Source organism: Rhinolophus ferrumequinum, chromosome 15, assembly GCF_004115265.2.
Source record: "Rhinolophus ferrumequinum isolate MPI-CBG mRhiFer1 chromosome 15, mRhiFer1_v1.p, whole genome shotgun sequence".
Taxonomy (NCBI): domain Eukaryota; kingdom Metazoa; phylum Chordata; class Mammalia; order Chiroptera; family Rhinolophidae; genus Rhinolophus; species Rhinolophus ferrumequinum.
This window is the reverse complement of record NC_046298.1, coordinates 180,764-192,399: the sequence shown is the minus strand read 5'-3', so window position 1 is coordinate 192,399 and position 11,636 is coordinate 180,764. Positions and strand designations below refer to the sequence as shown.

The 11,636-nt window shown below is 59.8% G+C and overlaps 1 protein-coding gene across 3 annotated transcripts; it reads right to left on the bottom strand.

The window, feature by feature from the left end:
• Positions 1-500: 500 nt before the first annotated feature.
• On the bottom strand, positions 501-11,360 carry VPS9D1 (VPS9 domain containing 1). Of its 3 annotated transcripts, none has more exons than XM_033128969.1 (15): positions 11,124-11,360; positions 9,735-9,810; positions 8,842-8,934; positions 8,580-8,742; positions 6,962-7,073; positions 6,827-6,889; positions 6,326-6,378; positions 6,131-6,218; positions 5,766-5,851; positions 4,948-5,471; positions 3,864-3,993; positions 3,480-3,688; positions 3,124-3,220; positions 1,638-1,742; positions 504-1,371 (listed from the first exon to the last, which is right to left on the bottom strand). In XM_033128969.1, exons 1-15 carry the CDS (start codon positions 11,220-11,222, stop codon positions 1,278-1,280), a joined length of 1,992 nt encoding a protein of 663 aa, XP_032984860.1. In that variant the 5' UTR covers positions 11,223-11,360; the 3' UTR covers positions 504-1,277. The 3 variants fall into 3 exon arrangements, with proteins under 3 accessions (XP_032984862.1, XP_032984860.1, XP_032984861.1); XM_033128970.1 differs by having other exon boundaries at positions 508-1,371; positions 4,978-5,471; XM_033128971.1 differs by lacking the exon at positions 1,638-1,742 and having other exon boundaries at positions 501-1,371.
• Between the last annotated feature and the right edge of the window lie 276 nt (positions 11,361-11,636).

Genomic DNA, 11,636 nt, shown 5'->3' with positions numbered 1-11,636 from the left:
GTCCTTTGTTGATAGCCTGTTCATAGCCTTTCCTATTTTTCTAATTGGGGCTCCTGCCTTTTTCTTATTGACTTGCAGGCTTTCCAATGTGAAGAATCAATTATTCGTCCTTGTTTCATGCAGGAGCCACAGGCTCAGCCCCAGGTTGCACTCAAGCAGCGGCCTGAGCACAAGCGCATCTGACCGCAGTGCATTGGGCAGGGTGCCAAGGAGACGGCCCCACAGGTGTGGCCCCTGGCACAAAGCCAATAGGCAGGCCCATTACCAGGCTTGGCTCCAGGCGCACTTCATCCTCCACCCATCCTTGCACCATCAATGTCAAGGCCTAGAGAAGGGGCATTGCCCTCACCCCGCCCACAGCTCCATGGCTACCTGTGATTCATGTCCAGTTTGGGGGACTCAGAACTCCATGTTCACAAGAGTACAAGCAGAATACCAGAAGACTGAGGGCAGGGCCGTGGGCCTTCCTCTGCAGAGGGTGGGGGGTGGGAAGACAGGAGTGGGGACCCAGGGTTCACCTCTGACCCTGCAGAGCGCCCTGTCCCAGGGGGTGCAGCCCCAGGGCTACCCCACTCCTGAGCAGAGGATCTGGGGGGCAGGCCTGGTGTAGTGGACCTCAGTGGCCTCTGGGAGTCTGGCTCTTCCTGGTCAGTAGAGGGGGTGGCTGTGCTCCCAGCCAGGGAGAGGGGACCAGCAGCTATGTGGAAGGAGACATCAGTGATCTCTTTATTCTCAGCCAGGTCAGTGGCTGCCGGGGGCATGGAGGGTCAGAGCAGGCAATGGGCTGCTGGCACACACTGACCCTCGGGTTCACAGCGACCCAGAAGAGGCTGTCCAATGCCCTCTGCCAAGGGTGGGAGTATGGCTCAGAGCCCCCAGACACGGCAGATGCCTGGGTACACCTGGGCCTCCAGGGGAGAATGGCCCGGTCAGTGCTCAATAAACAAGCAGCACAGCCTCAAACCACCTGGGCCCCAGGACTCTGGGGGCAGGGGGCTGACAGAAACTGGCTCAGGGAGTTCTGCCTGTCACAGGGGAAGAATGGAGCGGCACCAGCCCTGCCCTCAGCCGGGCCCATGCCCCCTCTCTGCCCTGGGGACAGGAAATGGCAAGGCCTGGTGCTGGGGGGCTGACCCAGCTTAGGCCCGTCCAGTCAGCAACAGAGCGGCCTCTTCCAGCCCCTGGGAGCAGACGCTGGGGCGGGAGCTGCCGTGCCCCCAGTGCCGCTGACTCCTGGTACAGTCCACAGGGTACAGTCCACAGGGTCCCGTCCTCCACTACTTGCCCAGGGCCCCCCGGGGCAGCAGTTCCACGTAGCTCAAGGCGCTCTGCAGTGACGTCAGGCAGTAGCCCTCCTCTCCAATCAGATACCTGTGGAGGGCAGTGCCTGTCACCTGGAGGGGATGTGAGGAGGCCCCTGGCATTCTGGAAGGGGCATCCGCCCTCAGTGGGCAGGACCCGGATGCTGAGGTCCCAAAGGGGCTATCAGGGAGGCTGCGTCGGGGATAGCCTACTCTCCAGGCACACACTGCTCAGGGCTTGGTCCTCCAGCCCAGGCAGAGTGCTGATGAGGGGTGTGCAAGGGGCTGGGAGAGGGGGCCGTGGGCCACATGCACACCCGCCCCCTGGGGCCCTACCCCTCGTGGATGAATTCCTCCAGGGCAGCGCACTCTGACACCAGCTGGGGAAGCCTGCTCCTCAGCACCACGAAAGACAGGATGGGTAGCAGGTCATCAGCGCCGCTGGTGGACAGAGGCACACTGGCCGGTCAGCTCCAGGGGCCAGTGGGGCTGCTCAAGCCCTAAACCGCGGAGCCCCCAGCTCAGCCCCTGGAGTGGTCTGGGGCTTGCTGGCTGCTCTCCCTGAACAGACCACTTAGGAGCAGCCAGGCCATCCCTGAATGGGCCTCTGTGCTACTGGACCCAGGAAGGCCTATGGTGAAGGGGCGGGGGCAGCTGCAACGTCACAAACCTGCCCCGTCCTGGGGGACAGACTGATGGAAGGGATGACCCATGACCCGGCATCCTGCCCACTCCTGAGATCGGCTGTCACTCAGCTCGGCACAGCGGGTACCCCAGACCCTCTGCAAGAGGCGTCTAAGTGAGCTCATGGGAGTGAGTGAGTGAACTCCAACCAAAGACCCCATGGCCGTGGTCTCTGGGAAAAGCAAGGAGGCAAAGGTTACGGCCTGAGTCTGACTGGGGAGGCCTCACACAGCATGAGCTGCTGCTCATGGCCTGGTCCCCATGCGCCCGCCAGGTACCACACACCTGTAGGCACACAGACCCAAAGGAAGGAGCTAGGGAATGGCTGCGACTGGACTGGGAAACATTTTCAGTCCCAGAGTGCTTGCTGGGAAGCCAAATGGTAAACTGGTGAAGGCGCTGCTGGGAGCCAGGCTGGACCGCCCTCTGCCCAAGCCTGCAGCTGAGGCCCAGCACCCTGGCCCTGGGCAGTGGCATCTCTCACCTTGTTGGGTGGAGCGCCTCCCTGCCGACCTCATACTCAGCTCTGACTCCTACCTGCAGACCCCTGGGTGGGGGTGTGAGCCACAGCCCACCCACCAGGCTGCAACGACAGGTGCCTTCAAGATGACCTTTGGTCCCTGGGATAAGGTCACAGGAGGCAGAGCCACTGCAGGTACGGAGGGAAGCCAGGCCCAGGTGGGCACCTGCTCCCTCACCACAGGGAGATCCAGGTGAAACTGAGGCAGAACTGAGGACCAGGCATCAGAGCCACCCCCCCCCACCGCAGCATCCTGGTGGAAAAGAGCCCCGCCCCACCTCGAGAGGGTGGAGGAAGGACCATGTAGGAACCCCAGTGCAGGGAATAGGCTTGTTACTGGGCTGGGGTGGCTTCCCAGGTGTACAACTGAGGGACCAAGCATGGAATTCTGGGATGAGCAAGCCTAAATTTCATCAGATTAGCCAGGGGTTCCCTGACCCCTAAGAGACCCAGAGAAGTAGAAACGGGCTGTGCTTTCCTGGATGATGAACCGCTGGGGGGGGTAAAAAAACTGGTCCCAGTGTCGGGGCAGGCGGGACGGTTCTCTCTCCCCCCAGGCCTGTGAGCAGCCCTCACGCACCGAGCGCCCACCCTAGGCCATGCCCTCTCAGTACTCACATGGCAGCAGCACCCGGCTGTGGTCCAGCCTCAAGCGCAGGCTCCTGGGCCCGGTAGTAACCCTCAGCACAGGCACAGATGACCCGCAGGGCACGCACTGTAGCACAGAGCAAGGAGTGGGGTAGGGACGGGACGTCGGTCCCAGGCCTTCAGACTACAGCCCCACCACCATCAGTGGACCATCCCTTCCAAGGCCATCGCTCTCCCCCGCACTACTTGTGTCCCATGGACACCCCCCCCATTTGACAGGAGAAGAACAGACAGCTGAGAGACAAGGCATACAGTCCCAGGCCACCCTCTGGGACAGGATCCGGTCCTGATGTCCCCTTTCCCTCCTGGCAAATTCCGCCCCTCACCGATACACTCCAGTTTCTTCTGGGGGCAGCTCTCTAGCACCAGCAGCCCCAGTTCCTGGGCTGCGGCACAGTAGGGGTAGGCGCTGGTCCCCGCGGCCTCGGGGTTCTGGGGCAGCAGCTTGGTGGGGATGCCGACGGCGGCCGGAGGTGCGTTCCTGTAGAGCTCCATGCTCCTGCTCAGGGCGGCCTCGCGGGACCGGTGCACACTCCTGGGCAGAGAGGCCAGGCTCAGGGGACCCAGGCAGGGCTGCCCAAATCATGCTAGGGCGGGTGTAGCAAATGGCTTCAGAGTAGAGCACCCGCTGGGAGCAGTCACAGGTATACCCCGGGGATGGAGCCCGGCCAGGGATGTGAATGGGGAACGCCCTGAGGGGATTGGAGCACCTGTAGAGGGTCAGCAGCAGGGGCCACAGTGGGGAGAAGAAAGGCTCCTCGATGCAGGCCAGGCAGCGGTCCTTGGAGACAGCCGTGTTCAGGCCTTCGAAGGCCAGGAGTGTCAGCGAGAGCAGCCTGTCTGCCGGGGGCAGAGCCGGCACAATGGCACTGTGGGTCCGGCTGGCAGCCCCTGGAGCTCACCCCCAGCCAGCCTGCAGTGCCCAGACAGGCCTCACCCAGAGCCAGGCTCAGTGTGGGCAGGGCCACAGCTAGCGCCCTGGTCAGTGCGGAGAGGGCTCTGCCTGGCCCTCCCTCCACTCCTCTTTACACCCCGTGCCCCTGTCCGTGTGGCCTAGGGTCACAGTGAGGAGTCTGGACCCTTACCCCTGGGTGCTCACAGGGTCACACACAGCTCCTGAGGGGCCAAGGAGACAGGCCTGGGGAGGAGAGCACAGAATGGGCTCTTTCTGAAAAGGGTTTGTACCCCACACTGCAGGAACCCTGAGAAACTTTGGACAAGAAATCTCAGGCCCAGAGAGATGGGGGCCCGACCTGAGGAGGAGACGGACCTGCCACAGGCTCTGGGGCCCACGGTGAGAATGAAGGTCCTGCACTACTGTCAGGCCTCCCTCGCTGTTGCTTAGAAAATCCTTGGAAGGGATCTGGAAGTCACCTGCCATTCTGGGCTCCAACCCTTAGGGAACCCACACACTGTTCTCAAAATGGAAAAAGCTGGAGGATGAGCCAGCGTCACCACCAGGCTGACACCACACATCTGACAGTCCTTAGAAGGACGGTGAGTCCGACCAATGAGACAGCCAGGACCACCCGGCCCCCAGAGGCTCTGAACACAACAGTGCAGGGACCAGACTGCGGGTCGTGCAGCCCAGTGAGGAGGCTGCGAGGGATGGAGGGAGACCCGCGGAGCTGCTCCCGGAGGCCGAGGCGGGGAGTCTGGGTGCGAGCCTGTCTGCTACGCAGGGGGTTTGGCCATTGGATGCCGACGCGGAGGGGAGGACTGTGCGGGTCAGGGCTAGCGGGCTGCCACGCAGAGAGCCTCCGCCCCCCCCCCCCCCCCCGCCCACCCGCCCACCTGCACTGCGGGAGCGCGGCCCGCCCTCACCGATGGCGTTGTGTATGTCCTCCACGGTGCTCCTCAGCTGCTCCAGCAACGGCTCGTCCTTCAGCCCTGGGGTCTGAGGCTCAGGCTGCCCCCCAGCGCCGAGGCCCCACCTCTCAGAAGTAGCCAAGAACTGTTCCAAGTCTTCAAAGGAGCTGTCCTTGCCCGCCAGGGGTGAGGGAGGCCCCTTAGGGCTGCCTTCCGCTCCTCTGTCTGGGGCGCCCGGGTGCAGCGGGGGTGTGGGGGGACTGGCAGGGGGGCCGTCCGCGGGCCGCTGGGCCGAGCTGGGCTCCGGGGGGCACAGCATGCAGTAGAGGCTCTGCGACGGCCGCAGCCGCCGACTTCCAGGTGCCAGCAGCCCGTCGGCGTCCGGGGGCAGGGAGCAGCAGCCGGGGGCCGAGGCGGCCGCAGCGCCCCTGCTCACGACGGGGTACAGTGCCCGGTACACCGCACACTGGAGCTTCTTCAGGAGCTGCGAGATGGGGTGGTCGGGCACGCTGCGAGCAGAAGAGAGGCACGTGCGTGGGGCCGCCGGGCGCGCTGCAGGACGCCCCCCCACCTCACATCCACCCGCCCAGAGAAGCGTCTCATGTATTCTTTCCTCGCGAGCGAACGTCGCAGAGAGTCTGACCCACCGCTCCCAGAAGGCAGAGGAATGCCAGTGAAAGACCCTCAGTGCGAAGGGGGCGGGCCCTGGGGCAGCCAGCCCTCCTCATTCACCTCTTTCCATTCTAGTCCTTTCAACCAGCGACTGGCGGCGGGGAGACAGGGGTTGCTGAGGGCCCTGGTACCTGAGCAGGTGGGACACCAGGCTGGTCACCAGCGACAGGTCCCCAGGGCTCCTCTTGAGCTTGGCCTTCCAGTGCTTCGGCCAGTCCTGCAGGACAGGAGACCTTGGAGGAGAGCGAGGCAGGACCTCCCCGATGGGATGCCCCATCCCCGCCCTGCCCCTCGCACACCGCCGCCCAGGCTGCACCCCAGCAGACCCCGCCTGTTAATAGACTCCATGGGATGTAGGGAAGACCCAATGCCAGCAGTCAGGCCTGCAGGACCCCGCCCTGGGAACCACAGGTGGGAACCACAGGTGACCCTAGCCCCGCCCCTGGGAGCTGCAGCGCGTAGCCCCGGCCCTCGCACCCGCGCCCACGGGACTCACGTGGTCTTGCTCGTACTCCAGGATGGCAGCGTAGAGCGCTCGCTGCTCCCGCTCCTCCGGGGTCAAGGCGACCTGACTGCAGAACCTCCTGGGGAGGAAGGACGGGACTGGGGGCCTCAGGCTGTACCGGCGGAAGCGGGTGCCCCCACCCATCCTCAACTGCCCTGAGACGGAGACCGGCATGAGGAGACGCACCTGTTGGCGGCTTCCTGGAGCCGCAGCCGGCGCTCCTCCATCTTCCTGTGCAGCTGGGCGGTAGAGTTAAGGCCGCGTCTGTTTGGGCCCCCTTCCCCATTCCCGGCCGTCCCAGCGCACTGTGCCAGACACAGGGTCCACCGGGCAGGGGCGCTGCCTCGGCCCCCCAGGAGGTACTGTCCAGACTGGAGGGTTGGAGGAGGCAGGATGGCCGGAGGACTGGCACCCACTCAGTGAGGGAAGGCAAGTCCTAGGGGACTTGAAGGATGGAGAGGAGCCGGTGCAAAGGGTGGCCTTGAGGGCCGGCCTGTGCAAAGGCCCAGAGCGCGAGAAGAAGATGGCTGTGCAAGAACCATCCCCTGCGGACATGCCTCACCCGAAGTGGAAGAATTCTGTCCCCACACCCCAACCCCATCACCTTTACTCCCTCCCTTCTCTCTCAGCTCAAGGTCACATTCTGAATTTCCCCTCAAAACAAGAATGGATGGGCAGAAAGGATACTGTTTCCTCCCGAGCTTTAGCGATCACCAGGTTCTCCATCATCTGCCGCTGAAGGGACAGAGTCTAGGAAGGGGAGGAGGGAATAAGGCCTGCTTCCTTCCCCCACCAACACAGAGCCTCCCGGGGGCCGCTCACCAGCGATGTCTTCTGCGTGGCCTGGCTGGGGTCCAGGCGGGCCATCCGGGCCTCATATGTGGCTTTCAGCTTCTGATTCTGTAGGGAGGCCTCCTCCAGGGGTGTCAGCTCCCTGGAAATGGTTACAAGCTGTTGTCCAGGCCCCAGGAACCCCAGCATGCTCTGGGGACCCTTCCTGACCTAGCCCTGAGAACAGAAGTGAGGAGGCTGGGATGGGGTCAGGCAGGAACTGTAAAGGAGGGAGCAGGTCTGGGCTGGACTGGAGGCCACTGCCCTGCTGAAAGGTGAGTGTACTGTTGCCAGGTCTCCTGACTTCAAGGGAAGCTGGACATCAGACCTTTACGCAAATAACTTGTGTTTGCCAACGACTTGAAACTTTATAAAGACACCATCTGAGCCAGACAGATTAGTTTGCAACCCACAAAAGGGAGGGAGAACCATGTCCACTGGATAACAGCTACCCACACCCGCCCACCTCCAAAGCTCTGGGTCCCACCTATCTTCCTGCTCTCATGGAAGGGAGAAGGAAGGTTTGTCCTGGGGTGGAAGTCGTGTGCGTGTGTGCAGAAAGGAGATGCCTGGAACCTCCTGAGTAGCAGTGACCTGTGAGGCATGGCAGCAGTGTGGCCAGGAGCCGGGCCTCCTTGTTTATCCCACTTGGGATGCTTGCGTCTGTGTCTTCATGTCTTTCATTAGTTCTAGAAAATTGCTGTTATGACTTCAAAAAATGTGCCTGTCTTGTTTTCTTTCTTTTTCTGGAACTCCAATAACCGTATGTTAGACATTCCATCTCCCTTTCAAATTTTGTCTTGTTTTTCTTCCGGTGAGTCATTTTGGATATCTTTTGACTTCTTATCCAATTTACTAATTCACTCTTCAGCTATGTCTTCTCTGCTGTTATAAACTTGTCCACTCATTTTGTGCACTTGTATGGATTTTTACTGGAGCATGTACAGTTGACTGTTGAACAACACGGGTTTGAATTGCACAGGTCCACTCATACATGGGTTTTATTTAAAATTAAAAATTTACTTAAAATCTCATATAAATGGGCTCATACAGTTCAAATCTGTGTTGCTTAAGGGTCAACTGTATTGTCGATCTGCAGAGGACCAACTTAAGTTATACTTGGATTTTCGACTGCATGGGTGGTGGGCACTCCTAACCCCCCTGTTGTTCAAGGGCCAACTGTAATTTGTTGTTATTGTCTCCAGTTAGTTTTTAAAAATAATTTTGGTATTTTTAATTTCCTTTCTACTTGGTTCTTTATTTGCTAGGTCAGATTTTTTAGTTTCTTGTTTCCTGCAGGTATTTTCAAACTTCTTTTTTTATTTCTCTAAATATGGAGAGCATGGTTGTTTCATAATGTGTCTGTTAACTGTATTTGAAGACTCTGTAGGTATTTTTCTGCTGGCATTCCTTGTTTATTTTTGTGCTTGGTTATCTTTGTGTGCCACTTATTTTATGAAAGTTGAAAGTGCTTTTCTCCAAAGCCAATTTGCATTTGTTTCTGCCAGGCACATGGGTATTTTCACCCTTGGACCCATTTTAACTAAATTCACTGTTGCCTGGCCTCCAAACCCAGACTCCTTCCACCTTCCATTTTGCCCCGCCTTACTTCTTAGAGCTTTGAGACTCGACCACCTGAAGCCTCTGGAAGATCTCAGGTGGCAGAAATGGGAGGAGCTTCCCCCCTTCATCTGAGTACACCCGACGGTGTCGACTGGTAGGCAAGGACACAGGAGCAGCCACGGGCATGGCTGGCTTCAGGCATGCTTTCCCTGCAAGACAGAGAGCCGGGAGTCAGCACAGGGCCCCACATTCCACAGAGGAGGCACAGACTTGAGGGTATGCCCCAGGAAAACCTGCTGGAGACCCACCAAGCTTGGCAGCTGTTGACTGAGCCCTCTCCAGACACTGCTCTGCCAGCTTCAGCATCTTCAAGGTGTCTGGGGGCATGGTTTCCCCATCGTCTGGGGAGTAAAGAATAAAAGGCTGGTCACCATCACCTCAATCACTAATCAGATTCTTGCTGAGATAAAAACGGGCAAATTTGCCCCTCCTAACCTCTGATCCCTGGGCAAGCCCACCTTCTCCTCATGTCTGACTATCTGCCCTGGGTTTGCCTCCTGATGCTGTGAGCGCTCTGAGAGCTTGGCCAGCCCAGCATCTGACTGACTGTCCCATTGTCTTGGCTGGACCATCAGAGCCCTCTCTCTACCCAACTGGGTCTTTTCTCCCCACTGAGGGCTTCACTTGCACCTATTGCCTCTCCTCCAGGTGGGCCTTGCGGTCGACATGGGCCACCTCACAGAGACAGCTTCCTCCCCCATCTCCCTGCCTCTGGCTGTGCTCAGCCCCGCCCCCTGGTGTTCTGCATCCTGTCCCCATGAGATTGCTCCTATCAGCAGACACGTGCTGTAGGAGCTGCCACCTGAGGCCCTCCTGCCCCTTACCCTCTCCAGCCTGCCCGCCCTTTCTCACATGTTGTACCACTCTCACCTCAGGGCTTCTGTACGTCCCTGTGTGGGGAATGCTCAGCTAACTCCTACCTGGGCTGGGATCCGCCTTCTGGTCTCTGGTCATGCCCCACCCTATCTCCTTCCCTTTACAGCACCCGCTCCTTTCTGCTCCCACATCACAGCACAATAGGTCATGTTAACTGAGTGCCCACCCGTACGATACAGGACACCCCCAGACCTGGGAGCCACCAAGGGCTAAGGTGTCCAAAATTTGCCCAGTACAGGAGTAGCAGTGAGGTTGAGAGCTGTACCTTTGGTGATTTCCACTTCTTCCAGCAACACCTGAGAGATGTAGTGGATACTCCTCAGGTATTCTGTATATGCCTCCTGTGCCCAGGGAAGAGAAATGGCAGGGCTTAGGCCAGGAGAGGCAAAGGATTCCCTCACGCCTGCCTGGTGCCCTCCAGGCAGACACAGGAGCAGTGGTGTCTGCTTATCTCTGAGACACCTGACAGCTAGCCTGAGGTGGTCACTGATTAGCGAGTCTAATCAGTGATGTTCTGCCTGGGGCAGTGTCGCTCTTCTCCAGACTTGAAGGCGAAGCTGCCCAGCTGGTACCCATCCCACCACCCACTTCCCTTTTTCCCAGCACAGGAAGGAGCTGACTGTCATTCCGGGGCCAGGGAAGTAACTTAGACAGTTGCTGTCATTTTTCATTATGTAACAAGTTTCCTTCCTGTGCAACTCAGAGGCCATTCAGTCAGTCATTGGCTTTAAAAGCTTTTGGGGGTGGGGAGTTAATGAAAGAGCGATGTTGCATATCTTAGAACCACTTTCCTGCTGAGGCCCTGGGAAATCCCTTCCCTGAACCGCAGAATAAGCACTGCTTGGGCACGCAGCGGTCCAGGGCACCAGAATATTGCGTTCCAGAATATTGCATTCCCAGGGTGTGAGCGTTCTGTCCAGGGCACCCTGACAGCTCAAGGCGTTGGGGACCACAGCATGGTGTTTTGTTTTTTCTTTTGTTGCATCCTAGTTCTCAAAGTCTACACCTCAGAGATAAGGTTAAAATGCATCCGGGAATAATATCTGGTTCGTAGGGGCACTTGCCTCCCTAGAAAACCGACTTGAGAAAAGCAGGGGATTCAGGACCGGGATGCTTTTCCTAGGCTCACGCAGCCTCCTCCTCTCTTTGGGCAGCCCTGGGTGGCTCAGCCGGCTTTTCCACCTGGTCGCCACCCTTTTCCTCAACACCCATTCTGGGCAACAAGGCATACCCTCCCCCGCCTGCACGTCCTTCCCAACAAGCTCCAAGGCGACTGGGCAGGCACAGCACGAACAAGCCGCACTTGACCTTTTCTGGAATCCCTCCCCTGTGCGAATCTGATAAAATCTAGTGTCTGCCCAGAAAAACGCACATACACATCGAATGGTCTGCCAGATATAATTTGCAAGCTGCTTCACAATCCTATTGTATCGCCTTTACAAATAAGCCCTCGGCTCCAGTTCCCGATTCGCTGAACAGACGGGCAGACTGAGAGAGGGCTGGGAGCTGTCCAAGGTCACAAGCCGACTCCCAAGCCCAGCGCCCCGGAGCCGCCGGAGGGGTCCTGGCGGGCGCCCACCCCGCGGCCCCGCCCTCGCCCACGCCCACCGGGCTGGCCTAGGTCGGGGGCCGTCCCCGCCTCGCCTCGCCTCACCCGGGGCTGGTTGCCGGTGTCCAGCTCGATGGCCCCGTTGGCTAGCTTCATGGCGCACTGCAGCGGCTTCACCGCGCCGTCCCCGGCCGCAGCGGCCATGGCGCCGGGCGGGGGGCAGTGGTGGCGGCCAAGGGGCGGGGCGGGCGGCCTGAAGACCGGAACAAAGACTGCGCGGGAGTAGGCGCCGGCGGAGCAGCGGACCGCAGGAACAGACGGAACAGGCACGCGTGCACTTCCGGCTGCCCCGCCCACGCCGCGCACTCTGCTCCCGAGACTGAAGGGGAGGAGCTGTCAAATAATCTCTTCACGCAGTTGCTACGAACCGACGCCCTCACTCCACGTCTGCGACACACCAGCTGTGCGGATCCCGCCGCACCCCTCCTCGCTCAGCCCCTCGTTCTCTTCACTCCGCCCCCGCCACCCCGTTTTTCGCCCTTATCGCCACGCCCCTCCTTCCTTTCCCCGCTCCTCTCCCTCTTCACTAAGTCCCGCCCCTTCTCATCACTCCTCACC

Excerpts from the sequence above, each read along its gene's own strand:
- VPS9D1 (XM_033128969.1), bottom strand. The coding sequence starts at position 11,222 with ATGGCCGCTGCGGCCGGGGACGGCGCGGTGAAGCCGCTGCAGTGCGCC. Across the intron at positions 7,074-8,579 it reads GAGTCTCAAAGCTCTAAGAA|GGAGCTGACACCCCTGGAGG; the intron begins GTAAGGCGGGGC and ends AACCATTTCCAG. Across the intron at positions 5,852-6,130 it reads TGGAGTACGAGCAAGACCAC|GACTGGCCGAAGCACTGGAA; the intron begins GTGAGTCCCGTG and ends CCTGTCCTGCAG.